General features: G+C 39.0%; 1 protein-coding gene across 1 annotated transcript in view; it reads right to left on the reverse strand.

Moving 5' to 3' along the window:
* CPB1 (carboxypeptidase B1) overlaps positions 1-9,376 on the reverse strand; it is a 37,210-nt gene extending 27,834 nt beyond the window's left edge. The window contains exons 1-2 of the mRNA XM_027552460.1: positions 9,165-9,376; positions 8,980-9,055 (exon numbers count right to left, since the gene is read on the reverse strand). Coding sequence (XP_027408261.1) covers positions 8,980-9,055; positions 9,165-9,235 — 147 coding nt within the window. The 5' untranslated portion in view covers positions 9,236-9,376. The remainder of the gene's footprint in view (positions 1-8,979; positions 9,056-9,164) is intronic.
* Between the last annotated feature and the right edge of the window lie 7,635 nt (positions 9,377-17,011).

Below are 17,011 nucleotides of genomic sequence, written 5' to 3' on the forward strand. Positions count from 1 at the left end.
TTTTACTTTTTAATGAATTCATTTTATGAGTTTCTCTTGGAACTCAGTGCCATACAGATCACATTAATGTGGGAACTAGAGCATCCCTGACCTATGGAGGATCCATCAGGGAGGAAAATTGTAACTTTCCACAGTGGTCATCTTGGCACCACGGACAGAAACAAGATAGTCTCAAGAATCCAATAGTGTGCTGACATTTTCATTTGTTCAATTATTTGTCAACAATCACTGAGGACCTACTATGTGACAGATTTTATTTTCTTGGGCTCCAAAAGCACTGTGGATGGTGACTGCAGCCATGAAATTAAAAGATGCTTGCTCCTTGGAAGAAAAGCTATGACCAACCTAGACAGCATAATAAAAAGCAGAGATACTACACAAAGGTCCGTATAGTCAAAGCTATGGTTTTTCCAGTAGTCATACATGGATATGAGAGTTGGACTATAAAGTTCAGTTCAGTTCAGTGGCTCAGTCATGTCTGACTCAATACAAGACCCCATGGACTGCAGCACGCCAGGCCTCCCTGTCCATCACCAACTCCCGGAATTTACTCAAACGCATGTCCATTGAGTCGGTGATGCCATCCAGCCTTCTCATCCTCTGTTGTCCCCTTCTTCTCCCGCCTTCAATCTTTCCCAGCATCAGGGTGTTTTCCAAGGAGTCAGTTCTTCACATCAGGTGGCCAAAGTATTGGAGTTTCAGCTTCAACATCAGTCCTTCCAATGAATATTCAGGACTAATTTCCTTTAGGATGGACAGGTTGGATCTCCTTGCAGTCCAAGGGACTCTCAAGAGTCTTCTCCAACACCACAGTTCAAAAGAATCAATTCTTTGGCTCTCAGCTTTCTTTACAGTCCAATTCTCACATCCTTACATGACTACTGGAAAAACCATAGCCTTTCCTTGACTAGACGAACTTTTGTTGGCAAGTAATGTCTCTTCTTTTTAATATGCTTTCTAGGTTGGTCATAACTTTCCTTCCAAGGAGTAAGCGTCTTTTAATTTCATGGCTGCAATCACCATCTGCAGTGATTTTAGAGCCCCCCAAAATAAAGTCAGCCACTGTTTCCATATCTATTTGCCATGAAGTGATGGGACTAGATGCCATGATCTTAGGTTTCTGAATGTCGAGCTTTAAGCCAACTTTTTCACTCTCCTCTTTCACTTTCATCAAGAGACTCTTTAGTTCTTCACTTTCTGCCATAAGGGTGGTGTCATCTGCATATCTGAGGTTATTGATATTTCTCCTGGAAATCTGACTGGAGAAGGGAATGGCAAACCACTTTAGAATTCTTGCCTTGAGAACCCCATGAACAGTATAAAGAAGGCTGAGCACCAAAGAACTGAATCTTTTGAACTGTGGTGTTGGAGAAGACTCTTGAGAGTCCCTTGGACTGCGAGGAGATCCAGCCTATCTATCCTAAAGGAAATCAGTCCTGAATATTCGTTGGAAGGAGTGATGGTGAAGCTGAAGCTCCAATATTTTGGCCACCTGATGCAAAGAACTGACTCATTGGAAAAGACTCTGATGTTGGGAAAGATTGAAGGCAGGAGGAGAAGGGGATGAGAGAGAATGAGATGGTTGGATGGTATCACTGACCCAGTGGACATAAATTTGGGCAAACTCTAGGAAGTAGTGAAGGACAGGAAAGTCTGATGTGCTGCTGTCAATGGGGTTGCAAAGAGTCAGACATGACTGAGTGACTGGAAAACATCAATAAAAACAACTATGTGCCAGGCTCTGCACCTGAGACTAGGAACACACACATGAGCAATTCAAACATGGGGAGATTTTAGAGGCAATTATGCACAAAGGTAGGATGACATATTTGATAATTCTGATGTTTTTCTTTGTGGATGTGTGGTTTCCAATCTCCTTTTTACCTTGGGAAAATATTAACCACGGACATCCTGCCTCTAACAGGTCTCTGATTTTCTGTTCTTTCCTTGAGCTGAATAAAGGCCTAGAAGCCTAAGGTGACCCTGACATTGGATCATTCTCTGCTCTTTGTCTCCCCAGTACCTGTTCAGATATTTATGAGCTAATCTCAGGCTAGAGATGTGGCAGGTGGTGATATTTAGGATTGTTGCTTTGGAACTTGGGAGTTTGGGCAGACTTAGAGGTTGTTAAATAGAAACTGATGATGTAAGATATTAAGATGACTCAATTTTAGATATGCCTGTGGAGAACCCAGTTGCCTATCTCCTGTCCTGGTAGTTTTCCAGCTACTGCAGATGTCTAGAGGATGCTGAATCATGAGTCAGGGTCATAGGGAATGTCAGCACAGTGGGAGGTGGGACATTAGGATTACACAGGAGGGATTTCGGAAGAAAGAGAGTGAGTGTGGTTGTCATTAAGTTGCTGAAAGGAAAGAGTATTGATAATTTGATAAGGATTGGCTACAGAATGTTATGAGAAGATAAAGATGAGAGGTTAAAAGATAGTGAAGGAAGGATAAAAGCTTATCATGATAAAGATAGAGAAAGCAAGAGCTGGTGATGAATTCTAGTTAGCCAGGACTATAGAAAGAAGGGCCATGAAGACAAGCACATTATAGGAGAAGTTTTTAGAAGTTCACTCTGGGGCTTCTCTGGAGAATGAGAATCCTCCTGCCAATTCAGGAAACAGGGGGTTCGATCCCTGATCCTCAAAGATCCCCTATGCCCCAGGGCAACTAAGCTCATGCACCACAACTACTGAGCCTGTGCTCTAGAACCCAGGAACCTCAACTACTGAGCTCATGAGCCACAATTACTGAAGCGCATGTGCCCTAGAGCCTGTGCTTGTCAGCAAGAGAAGCCACTGCAGTAAGAAACTCGTGCACTGCAACTAGAGAGTAGCCCCGACTAAACGCAACTAGAGAAAGCCCATGCAGCAATGAAGACCCAATACAGCCAAAATGAAAAAATAAACAATACCAAAAAGTTAACTGTGAATGTGTGTTCTTCATAAATATCTGTCATTCCATGGTGGGATGGAAGAGGGAGGTGTTTCTTGGTTACAGACACAGAGGTTTAGAATTGGTAAAGAACATAAAGTTGTCCAAGCACATGTAGGGAATTAGACAGTGCCCTACTCATACAACCCTGGGATCTTTTAGTGTTGCTCAGGAGACTCTTCACTGCCAAGATCTACATATCTGTGCTTGAAAGCTCTCCCAGAACTGGAAAAGGCCTAACAGCTCACAGCAGGCAGGAGCTGCCAAAGAAGCACTTTCCAGAGAATTGCTTAATCAATGACCCTAGAAAGTAAGTGTCTAAATATTCCAATTCTCTCATTTCTCAGGTGGGATAATTTTGAAGTGTGTGGTTTGCACCCTTTCCTAGAGTTTCTCTGTAGGATGAAGCTCTACTCATCCTCTATGCTAGCCGACTTTGTAGTGTCCCTTCTGTTGGCTGCTCTCCCTTCTCTGCATCACTCCTCACTTCTCTACCCAGGCTCCCTATACTTTCCAAGTGAAATCTGCCATTGAATCTTTGTCTAAGGATCTGGTCTGGAAGAACCTATATTAAGATGTTAGCTTTCAACCTAGAGTAGCACAACATCCTTGGTGATGGTTCTAATACAATCTTGAATATGTCTAGTACTGCTTCAGAACAGCCTAATTGCCTTATAGATAGTTTTCTTTTTGGTATTAAATTGAAAGTTGCCTTTCCTAATCTTTTAACCTCTTGTCCATCTGTCTTGGCTCTGCCAAATATTGGTGTGTGTATATATATAGCATGGATGTGACAGTTGGACTGTGAAGAAGGCTGAGCACCGAAGAATTGATGCTTTAGAACTGTGGTGTTGGAGAAGACTCTTGAGAGTCCCTTGGACTGCAAGGAGATCCAACCAGTCCATCCTAAAGGAGATCGGTCCTGGGTGTTCTTTGGAAGGAATGATGCTAAAGCTGAAACTCCAGTACTTTGGCCACCTCATGCGAAGAGTTGACTCATTGGAAAAGACTCTGATGCTGGGAGGGATTGGGAGCAGGAGGAGAAGGGGACGACAGAGGATGAGATGGCTGGATGGCATCACCAACTTGATGGACGTGAGTTTGAGTGAACTCCGGGAGTTGGTGATGGACAGGGAGGCCTGGCGTGCTGCAATTCATGGGGTCGCAAAGAGTCAGACACAACTGAGTGACAGAACTGAACTGAACTGATACATACACACATATATAAAAAAATATATATGTATTACAAATGGGATAGAGAAATCTCATAAACATGTTTGACAAAGTACTTGCTGACCTAACCTGAGGTCCCTTAAAACCTTCAGTTTGGTAAGGAGAAAATTGGTCAGCAAACATACTGACATCCAACACTAAGGAGTCCTATAAATATGATGGAGACTTACTAACCTGGGCTTAGTAACCAGTGCTTCTTAAGAGACATGGAGTCAAAAATCAGGAAGATCATAGCCCCAAAGATGTTTTTAATGCATTAAGTATGGTTACAAATGGAGAAGGCAATGGCACCCCACTCCAGTACTCTTGCCTGGGAAATCCCATGGGCGGAGGAGCCTGGTAGGCTGCAGTCCATGGGGTCGCAAAGAGTCAGACACGACTGAGCGACTTCACTTTCACTTTTCACTTTCATGCATTGGAGAAGGAAATGGCAACCCACTCCAGTGTCCTTGCCTGGAGAATCCCAGGGATGGGGGAGCCTGGTGGGCTGCCGTCTATGGGGTCACACAGAGTCAGACACAACTGAAGCGACTTAGCTTAGCAGCATGGTTACAAATAATAAACTTAAAACATTAGCATGAAGAGACCTGGGCTTAGTAACCAGTGCTTCTTAAGAGACACTGAGCCAAAAATCAGGAAGATTATAGCCCCAAAGATGTTTATAATGCATTAAGTATGGTTACAAATAATAAACTTAAAACATTAGCACAAAGATATATATATATATATATATATATATATATATATATATATGTTTCAATAATTACCAACACTTTGTGAGTGAGATCTGTGTTTATAATATGGAGGTAGAGCAAAATATATGATCTGAACTGTGGGGAATTGAATTATAAGTTAAGGAGTTGCCACTAGTGGCAAAGAATCCACCTGCCAATGCAGGAGACACAAAAGACACAGGTTTGATCCCTGGGTTGGGAAGATCCCCTGGAGTGGGAAATGGTAACCCATTCCAGTATTCTTGCCTGAAAAATTCCATGGGCAGAGTAGTCTGATGGGCTGCAGTCTGTGGGGCCACAAACAGTCAGACATGGCTGAGCAACTGAGCACATACACACACACAGATACACAGATTGAGGTTATAAATTTATAAATCTGCGTATCTGAGTAACAAAGAACCATAAAGAATATTTGTTGGAAGATAAAGGAATAACTTTAAGTGATAGCACTGTGAGAATGTCAACTAAACCATCCATCTGGCTAATAACCAAAGAGTCCGTCCTAAAATGTGATACAAAACCAATGCAAAAGCAAGATAAAGTAGTGTATTCACCCTAAATTCTTTTGGGAATAAGAAGGACATGCAAACAAATTAATAATTATGTTGGAGAATTTCTGTTCTTCACATATTTACACATAGTTGTTTCTTCACATTGTGTTTGACTGTAAATTCAGCATAGGATTAATTCTTCATTTATCTTGATTGAATTTTCCTTTCTTGTTGGAAGAGGCGATAACTTCTACTCTAGGTCTAGTTCCAGACAGTGGGGAGGAACTTACAAGTATAATAGGAGTGATGGAACATTAGAAGACCGTAACAATGTTACTTTGGTTGTGTACCTGAAGCTAGAAAAACAGAATTCAGGAAAAAGTATAGAGAGAAGGGGATAGGTTTTGTGGTGAATGCCTCTCATAAAGAAACAAGGAAGTAAAATAAAACCTTTATTATACAATTAAATATGAAAAGAGGGAGGGCTACTAAAGTCCAGTGTGGTCACAGGTCTCTTCAATACATTCAACTTTTAAAAGGACATGTTCAAAAGCTGGGAGGAAGGACACATGGCCAAGGATGAATACAAAGACTAGATGCCCTTGTAATGATTTTATCAGGAAGGCTACAGTCCAGAATATGCTATACTTGTAAGATTACTAAGAAGAGTAAAACCTTTTTTTCAATCATATTGAAAATAGAATGAATAAAGAAGAAACATGCTGTCTCTTGGAGCTAAAGCATAATGTTTGCAGCTGAAGAGACGAAGTAACCTTTTTTAACTCTTGTGTGGCTTTTGTCTTTTCTAAGGAGTTACACTATCTCTTATTTTTTCCTACTTCTAAAGATGAAATTTCTAAAGATGAAATTACCCTAAGTAAATAATTTTTCACATGTTAGGATTTTAGCAGAAATACTTTCTGTGGAAAGAGAACTTTGAGGCTCAGGGTAGATAAGGAGAGAAGGGATTATACTGGTCATGTAAATTACATTCAGAATCCTGGATCTCATGGTGCTCATAATAACATACACATAGTTTTTACTATGTAAATTCTTTCCAAGTGTTTTACTTATATTAGTTCTTTTAAATCTCACAAAATTCTGTAAGGTAGATGCTCTTATTCTCCTTATTTGACACATGACGTGGTTGAGACCCAGAGAGGCATCCAAGGTCCAGCTAGCAAGTGGTAGAGTCAGGAATTGAACCCAGGAAATCTGAGTCCAGATTCTCTGCTCTTGACTACTAGAAAATACTGTATTTTAGGTAACTAAAAAGGCAGAGGATGTGACTGCAAACTTTTTCTCAGCAATCTTAGAGGAATCGGAGCTTGACAGGATTGCTGAAAAGTGGAGGGGGCATGTCTTGGATTTCATCAACAAGAAGACAGGTGAATCTCAGAAGCAGGATCTCCCAGGGCCCGGAATGGATAGTAGCAAAGTTAAGTGGAAGCAGATGGGTTGTGAATGCTCAGAAAAGGGAGCCGTGATCCTTGGGAGCCAGCACGGTGTACAGCAAGAGTAAGTCAAGCCCAATTAACTTCATGTGATGATTGAAAGAAAACACTAGCCTGCCACAGTGCTCAATCGGGATCTTAGCAAAATGTTTGACCAAGTCTCTATATTTACATTCTTCTTTGTAAGCTGGAAAGCATAGTGTTAGCTGTAGGTAACACCACAGTAACATGGATAGGAGAGAAAACTCATCTGAGATGTGTTGATTTATCAGTCACTTTCAGTCCTTACTTAACACTGCATCTGGCATACTGGAGACTCTTGATAAATAGATATTAAAAGAATGAATCATGGAAGAAGCCTCTAATTCTGTACTGATCCTTTACTTAATATTTTTACTCTATCCATGACAAAGGTAAAAGTTAAGAAGACAGGTTTGTCAAGCTTGCTGGTGATGTGAAGTTAGGGCAAATTATTTCCCTGAGTGAATTCATTTTTAAAACTGTCTCAGTATGCAATAAAGATAATTTTTAGCAGACTAAATATATAATAAAATCCTGCATTTAGGTTAAAACATCAATTAGGCAAGTATAGAAGGAAGAATACCTTGCTTCATGTGAGAGGGTGATGCATGTGAGAAAAAAATACCCTGATAGCTTTGATCGGAATTAGGTTTACTATAAGCTAAGAGCTTTCTAACTGTTCAAGCTGTAAAAAGAATTTTATACCCCATTAGTAAGTGTCTGCTTTACAAATGAAAGCAGACAGTGGCCCCACACTATGTATTAATCAGAGTACACCTGGAGGTCCATTGTCCATTCTGAGAGCTACATTAAAAAAAAATGAAATATAGACAGAAAGATTAAGCTATGTCCAGAAGTGACCAGAATGACCAAGAGTCTGTAAACCCGTGCTAAGAGTATTGATAAATCTCAGAAGTGAGACAGTGTTTGACTCAGCTAGGTCCAGTGGGTCACGGTTAAGGTAGTTTTCAGCTCAGTGTAATGGTTTGAATGGTTTGTAAGGCAAATGCTACTTTGAAAAAGAAGTATTCCTACTATCCTTGGAAGTACTCAAACAGGTTTTATTAGGGCTAGCAACCAGAGATGCTATTTCTACCAAAAAAGTTCAAATTTAAGTGAAATCCTGCAATAGATGACTTTAAATTCTCTTTCAGATCTAACTTTCTGAATCTGTTTCAGTTTGTGACACTCTCTACCTTTTTTCCCCCTCCACATCTTAAAAGCTAAAAAGATAACTATAGAAAGATAATGGATGGATAGATAGATAGATACTTAGGAGCTGATAGAATGTTTTGGTTTTTATATTAATGAAAAGACAGCATTGGATCAAGTAAACTATTAATGGTCTACAATAGCTCCCTGCCACTTACATATATATATACATATACACACACACACACATATATACACTAATATATATATATACATAGACTAATATATATATATATACACACACATACACTTATATATATATATAAAATTTAAAATATCAGTTTTAATCCCATAATACAGTAAATAAAAAAAAAAAGTAGCCTAGAGATTTTGGTTTCTTAATAGTAAAATAAAAATCACTCATGACTTTTCATCATTTTTACCCCCTTCAAGTCCTATCATTAAGAGGGCCTGAATCAAGGTCATGAAAACTCAAGCTGTTTGATTTGGAATGAAAGAAAATCAAAGAGAACAGATGATACATGGGATGTGGAAATGACTTTCAAGTTGGACCAAAGCCCAGTTTTTCTGTAATATCCAAGTTGATCATTTTTCTCTTTTGACTTAGAAGGGAAGTTGCTATACATAAGATGTTCTTTGACCTTTGCAACAATTTTGACTCATCCAGTTGTCATGCTCAGGCAGCTCTTTAAAAAGTTACCCTAGATTTATAATACTGTAGGGCTTATGGCAATCGAATTTAGGCAGACAAAGATGGCATGGTGGCACTAAATGTTTTTCAAGTTTTTATTTCTTGCTACAAAAGTGCGGTAGTTAATATTTCATGTCATTTTTCCCTTAATGGAATCACAGTGCAATCTTAAGATTTTAAAAAATAATCTAAGATTTTTAAAATATTGTCATAGGAAACCTATAAGCATAGATTGGCATTTACCTGCCTGGTGCTGGCCAACTCATGGAGTAAGCTGATGTGATTTTCATCTTCAACATGGACACGGAACACCTTGTCACTGAACAATGAGATACAGAAGAAGAAGAGAACATTTAAAATTGGGTAATGTGTTCAAATTTTTTGGTTAACAAGGAAGGACTTGCTAATTTAAGCCGTAGGCTACTTACCCTTCAAAGTGCTCACCAGAATGATGAGCAGATGCTAGGGTCACAGTCACGAGAATCAGGAATGCCAACATTGTGCCTGACTAGGTCTTTTAGGTAGGTTTCACCTGCTTTTATAATCCGGGGTGTTCTCTGTGTTCTGATTGCAAATAGGCACTGTCAGATCTTGATTAATGGTTTTCCTAGTATGGTTGCCTTGGTAGCTGTGTGAAGTCTAGAATTCTATCTCTCCCAACACCTGTGGAAACAGAGCAAATAATATGAACTCAGCCTATCTAATTTGGATGTCAGACCTTGAATATCTGGAGGAAAGGAGCTTTTTACATTTTTTTTTTATAAAATGCTATTTTAATTTTATTATTTCTGAATACATGGGGTCTTTGTTGCTGTGTGCAGGCTTTCTCTAGTTGCAGCGAGTTGGGGCTACTCTCTTGCTGTGGAGCATGGGATGTAGGCACTCCAGCTTCAGTTGTGGCACACAGGCTTAGTTGCCCTGAAGCATGTGGGATCTTCCTGGACCAGGGATCCAACCCATGTCCCTTCATTGGCAGAATGAATTCCATTCATTGGATTTTTTGTTTACTGCTGAACCACTAGGGAAGTCCCAAGAAGTTTTAAATAAAATTTATTTTGTAGCCTTTAATTTTTTTTTTTTTTTTTGATTTGAGAAGTACATACAACAAATTCTATAGATTTAAGTATAAAGTTTGGTGAGTTTTGAAAAATGTATATACCCATGTAATAAACATCCCAGGATCCCAGTCAAGGTATGGAATATTTTCATCACCCTAAGAAGTTCCTTGGAGAAGGCAATGGCAACCCACTCCAGTACTCTTGCCTGGAAAATCCCATGGACAGAGGAGCCTGGTAGGCTGCAGTCCATGGGGTCGCTAGGAGTCAGACACAACTGAGCGACTTCACTTTCACTTTTCACTTTCATGCATTGGAGAAGGAAATGGCAACCCACTCCAGTGTTCTTGCCTGGAGAATCCCAGGGACAGGGCATCCTGGTGGGCTGCTGTCTGTGGGTCGCACAGAGTCGGATACGACTGAAGTGACTCAGCAGCAAGAAGTTCCTTTGAGCATCTTTTCAGTCTATGTCTGTACTCCCCTCAGGTTACACTATTCCTATTTCTAGCTTGGTGTATTAATTTTGTCTGTACTAAAACTTGATATAAATGAGATCATATGGTATACATTTCTTTGTGTCTGGTTTCTTTCATTCGTGATAAAGTTTTTGAAATTGATTAGTGTTTTGTTTTTATTATTGTTTTCTTCCTTTTTATTAGCAAGTTATATTTTATTGTACATTGCAGTTTATTTTCCTGTTGGTGGATATTTGTATTGTTTCCAATTTTGCGGGGGATAGGTTACATAGCTATTGAAGAAGGTGCTGTGTGCAAAGTCACTTCCCTCATGTCTGACTCTTTTGCGACCCTCTGGACAAGCTCCTCAGTCCATGAGGTTCTCCAGGCAAAAATACTGGAGTAGATTCTCATGCCCTCCTCTAGGGGATCTTCCTAACTCAGGGACTGAACCCATGTCTCTTATATCTCCTGGATTGGCAGGCGGATACTTTGCCACTGTTTAAAGCCCCTAATTTAATAATGGAATTGCTAAATAATAATGTAGGTGAGGATTTCAAACTCTAAGATTCTGACAAACATTTTTCCTCAGTGGTTGTATCATTTTAAGCTTCCACTAGCATCCAGTTATTCTGTATTCTCTCCAATGTTTTGGTAGTATTAGTCTTTAATTTTGGTAATTTTAGTGAGTGTGCAGTGGTATCTAACTGTGGTTTTAATTTGTATTTCCTTGATGCTGATGAAGTTAAACATCTTGTCATGCATTGTTTTGGCCATTTGTAAATCCTATTTGTGAAGCATCTATTGAAATCTTTTGCCTTTTAAAAGAAATGGGATGTTTGCCTTTTTATTATTATTATTTTTTTTTTATAATTTGTGTTTTTTACATTTTCCAAAGAAATCTTTGGCTATCCCAAGACCTCAAACATATTTGCCTGTGTTTTCTTATAAGAGTTTTGTGGTTTAGGTCATTATGCATGATGTAAAGTGTGGATCAATACATTTAAAAAAAATATGATAACCAGTAGATATAGTACTGTTTGTTGAGAAGGCTTTTCTTTCCCCATTGAATCACAGTTGGTGTATGTCAAATTCATTTGGCCATATATGTGCAGGGTAATTTCTGGACTTCATATTGTGTTCCACTGATGTATTTCTCTAATTTCATACAACCATCACAATGTCTTTATTTTTTTTAATTTTTATTTATTTATTTTAATATAAATTCATCTATTTTAATTCAAAGCTAATTACTTTATAATATTGTATTGGTTTTGCCATACATTGACATGAATCCACCACGGGATTCCGCCATCCTGAATTCCCCTCCCGCCTCTCTCCCCATCCCATCCCTCAGGGTCATCCCAGTGCACCAGCCCTGGCACCCTGTCTCATGCATTGAACCTGGACTGGTGATTCTTTTCACATATGATAATATACATGTTTCAATGCCATTCTCCCAAATCATCCCACCCTCGCCCTCTCCCACAGAGTCCAAAAGACTGTTCTATATATCTGTGTCTCTTTTGCTGTCTCACATACAGGGTTATTGTTACCATCTTTCTAAATTCCATATATATGCATTAGTATACTGTATTGGTTTTCTTTCTGGCTTACTTCACTCTGTACAATAGGCTCCAGTTTCATCCACCTCATTAGAACTGACTCAAATGCATTCTTTTTAATAGCTGAGTAATATTCCATTGTGTATATGTACCACAGCTTTCTTATCCAGTCATCTGCTGATGGACATCTAGGTCGCTTCCATGCCCTGGCTATTACAGACAGTGCTGCGATGAACATTAGGGTACACATGTCTCTTTCAATTCTGGTTTCCTTGGTGTGTATGCCCAGCAGTGAGATTGCTGGGTTATAAGGTAGTTCTATTTCTAGTTTTTTAAGGAATCTTCACACTGTTCTCCATACTGGGTGTACTAGTTTGTATTCCCACCAACAGTGTAAGAGGGTTCCCTTTTCTCCACACCCTCTCCAGCATTTATTGCTTGTAGACTTTTGGATAGCAGCCATTCTGACTGGTGTGAAATGGTACCTCATAGTGGTTTTGATTTGCATTTTTTCTGATAATGAGTGATGTTGAGCATCTTTTCATGTGTTTGTTAACCATCTGTATGTCTTCTTTGGAGAAATGTCTGTTTAGTTCTTTGACCCATTTTTTGATTGGGCCGTTTATTTTTCTGGAATTGAGCTGTAGGAGTTGCTTGTATATTTTTGAGATTAATTCTTTGTCAGTTGCTTCATTTGCAATTATTTTCTCCCATTCTGAAGTCTGTCTTTTCACCTTGCTTATAATTTCCTTTGTTGTGCAGAAGCTTTTAATTTTAATTAGATCCCATTTGTTTATTTTTGCTTTTATTTACATTACTCTGGGAGGTGGGTCATAGAGGATCCTGCTATGATTTATGTCGGAGAGTGTTTTGTCTATGTTCTCCTCTAGGAGTTTTATAGTTTCTGGTCTTATGTTTAGATCTCTAATCCATTTTGAGTTTCTTTTTGTGTATGGTGTTAGAAAGTGTTCTAGTTTCATTCTTTTACAAGTGGTTGACCAGTTTTCCCAGCACCACTTGTTAAAGAGATTGTCTTTTCTCCATTGTATATTCTTGCCTCCTTTGTCAAAGATAATGTGTCCATAGGTGCATGGATTTATCTCTGGGCTCTCTATTTTGTTCCATTGATCTATATTTCTGTCTTTGTGCCAGTACCATACTGTCTTGATGACTGTGGCTTGTTAGGCAGGTTGATTCCTCCAGTTCCATTCTTCTTTCTCAAGATTGCTTTTCTGGCCACAATGCAGTAATATTAGATCTGAATTACAGGAGAAAAACTATTAAAAATTCCAACATATGGAGGCTGAACAACACACTACTGAATAACCAACAAATCACAGAAGAAATCAAAAAAGAAATCAAAATATTCATAGAAATGAATGAAAATGAAAACACAACAACCCAAAACCTATGGGACACTGTAAAAGCAGTGCTAAGAGGAAGGTTCATAGCAATACAGGCATACCTCAAGAAACAAGAAAAAAGTCAAATAAATAACCTAACTCTACACCTAAAGCAACTAGAAAAGGAAGAAATGAAGAACCTCAGGGTTAGTAGAAAGAAAGAAATCTTAAAAATTAGGGCAGAAATAAATGCAAAAGAAACAAAAGAGACCATAGCAAAAATCAACAAAGTCAAAAGCTGGTTCTTTGAGAAGATAAATAAAATTGACAAACCATTAGCCAGACTTATCAAGAAACAAAGGGAGAAAAAATCAAATCAATAAAATTAGAAATGAAAATGGAGAGATCACAACAGACAACACAGAAATACAAAGGATCTTAAGAGACTACTATCAGCAATTATATGCCAATAAAATCGACAACTTGGAAGAAATGGACAAATTCTTAGAAAAGTACAACTTTCCAAAACTAAACCAGGAAGAAATAGAAAATCTTAACAGACCCATCACAAGCACGAAAATGGAAACTGTAATCAGAAATCTTCCAGCAAACAAAGGCCCAGGACCAGATGGCTTCACAGCTGAATTCTACCAAAAATTTAGAGAAGAGCTAACACCTATCCTACTCAAACTCTTCCAGAAAATTGCAGAGGAAGGTAAACTTCCAAACGCATTCTATGAGGCCACCACCACCCTAACACCAAAACCTGAAAAAGATGGCACAAAAAAAGAAAACTACAGGCCAATATCACTGATGACTATAGATGCAAAAATCCTTAACAAAATTCTAGCAAACAGAATCCAACAACACATTAAAAAGATCATACATCATGACCAAGTGGGCTTTATCTCAGGGATGCAAGGATTCTTCAATATCTGCAAACCAGTCAATGTAATACCATTAACAAATTGAAAAATAAAAACCATATGATTATCTCAATAGATGCAGAAGAAAGCCTTTGCCAAAATTCAACATCCATTTATGATAAAAACTCTCCAGAAAGCAGAAATAGAAGGAACATACCTCAACATAATAAAAGCTATATATGACAAACCCACAGCAAGCATTATCCTCAATGGTGAAAAATTGAAAGCATTTCCCCTAAAATGAGGAACAAGACAAGGGTGCCCACGCTCGCCACTACTATTCAACATAGTTTTCAAAATTTTGGCCACAGCAATCAGAGGATAAAAAGAAATAAAAGGAATCCAAATTGGAAAAGAAGAAGTAAAACTCTCACTGTTTGTAGATGACATGATCCTCTACATAGAAAACCCTAAAGACTACACCAGAAAATTACTAGAGCTAATCAATAAATATAGTAAAGTTGCAGGATATAGAATCAACACACAGAAATCCCTTGCACTCCTATAAACTAATAATTAGAAAGAGAAATGAAGGAAACAATTCTATTCACCATTGCAACAAAAAGAATAAAATACTTAGGAATATATCTACCTATGGCATCTGGTCCCATCACTTCATGGGAAATAGGGAAACAGTGGAAACAGTGTCAGACTTTATTTTTTTGGGCTCCAAAATCACTGCAGATGGTGACTGCAGCCATGAAATTAAAAGACACTTATTCCTTGGAAGAAAAGTTATGACCAACCTAGATAAGCTATTGAAAAGCAGAGACATTACTTTGCCAACAAAGGTCCATCTAGTCAAGGCTATGGTTTTTCCAGTGGTCATGTATGGATGTGAGAGTGGGACTGTGAAGAAAGCTGAGTGCTGAAGAATTGATGCTTTTGAACTGTGGTGTTGGAAAAGACTCTTGAGCGTTCCTTGGACTGCAAGGAGATCCAACCAGTCCATTCTGAAGGAGATCAGCCCTGGGATTTCTTTGGAAGGAATGATGCTAAAGCTGAAACTCTAGTACTTTGGCCACCTCATGAGAAGAGTTGACTCATTGGAAAAGACTCTGATGCTGGGAGGGATTGTGGGCAGGAGGAGAAGGGGACGACAGAGGATGAGATGGTTGGATGGCATCACCGACTTGATGGATGTGAGTTTGAGTGAACTCCAGGAGATGGTGATGGACAGGGAGGCCTGGCCTGCTGCAATTCATGGGGCCACAGAGAGTTGGACACGACTGAGCAACTGAACTGAACTAAACTGAAAGATATAAAAGACCTATATATAGAAAACTATAAAACACTGGTGAAAGAAATCAAAGAGGACACTAATAGATGGAGAAATATACCGTGTTCAAGGATCAGAAGAATAAATATAGTGAAAATGAATATACTACCCAAAGCAATCTATAGATTCAATGCAATCCCTATCAAGCTACCAATGGTATTTTTCACAGAGCTGGAATGAATAATTGCACAATTTGTATAGAAATACAATGTCTTTAATTACTATACATTATAGTAAGTCTTAAGATCAGAGAGTGTACAAATCCTCCAAGTTAGTTCTTTTTCAAGATTGCTTTGGCTATCAGTGTCAACTTGTCAATTTCTATGAAAAATCTTGTGGAATTTTGCTTCGTATTGTATTGATCTATAGATCAATTTTGGAAGAGCTGATATAATTTTGAGTCCTCCAATTTACAAGCATGTTACCTCTGTTTATTAATCTTGGTCTTTGTCAGAAAGTGTGAAGGGTCTGAGATGTTATCCTACCTACAAGATAAAAGATTATCCAGTACAGTTTCATAGATACTGGTGGAAGATAAACTCCTTGATTAGAATCAAACGAGCTTATTATGCAAGCACAGCAGGCAGCATAAGCTTTATGTTTGTTTCATTTCTTTTACTCTGCAGTTCTTACTCTTGCCTGGAAAATCCCATGGATGGAGGAGCCTGGTGGGCTGCAGTCTGTGGGGTCGCTAAGAGTCGGACATGACTGAGAGACTTCACTTTCACTTTTCACTTTCATGCATTGGAGAAGGAAATGGCAACCCACTCCAGTGTTCTTGCCTGGAGAATCCCAGGGACGGGGGAGCCTGGTGGGCTGCCGTCTCTGGGGTCACACAGAGTTGGACACGACTGAAGCGACTTAGCAGCAGCAGCAGCAGTTCTATGAGCCCCGGTGGCTGTTGGGTACACAGGTCTGTGTCACAATTGAGGTATACCAAATTCAGGAAACTCTCAATCTTATGAGGGAACCACTGGCAAATCTGCCTAGCTTTTGCCCCAGAGGACACATTAGCATTAATATCCTGAATTGCAAGCAGAACTCTCATTTTCCCTAGAGGGAGATGTCATTCTGTCTCTTAAGCTGTTTGCTATACAAACATCCTTGAAAAGATAGTCCAAAGTAAAAGCTGTTCCAGGACATGCAGAAATAGAGGGATCCATGAAGACTTGTCCCTCAACAATTCCTATATACATTCTTGACTTCTGCTGAATTTTTCCATGAGTATGCTACTCTGTTGGTCACTCTTACTAATTTGATTGACAGGGGCTTGGATCCAATCCATTCAGTTTGCCTAATGTGACATTTAACTAAGGTTAATTTCAATGGGACTCCCAGTAGTATGCTGAAACCAGTCTGTAGTATTGACCTCAGCCATGCCTCCCTAGGGTACCAGGCCTAACAAGCCGAAGAAATTCCATAAACTATCAGTGTCTGTTTTAGAAAGCCAGGTAGCTTTCTTAAATTTCAGTATTGACTGTTCCACTGAGACAATACTACAGTTACAACAGGAAATATTAGCTATTGTGTAAATTCCACCATTGGCTCCAAGAAGGGAGTCTGCATGTGTGTGTTGCTTCAGTTACGTCCAACTCTTGTGACCCCATGGACTATAGCCTGCCAGGCTCCTCTGTCCATGAAATTCTCCAGGC

Source organism: Bos indicus x Bos taurus, chromosome 1, assembly GCF_003369695.1.
Source record: "Bos indicus x Bos taurus breed Angus x Brahman F1 hybrid chromosome 1, Bos_hybrid_MaternalHap_v2.0, whole genome shotgun sequence".
NCBI classification, from domain to species: domain Eukaryota; kingdom Metazoa; phylum Chordata; class Mammalia; order Artiodactyla; family Bovidae; genus Bos; species Bos indicus x Bos taurus.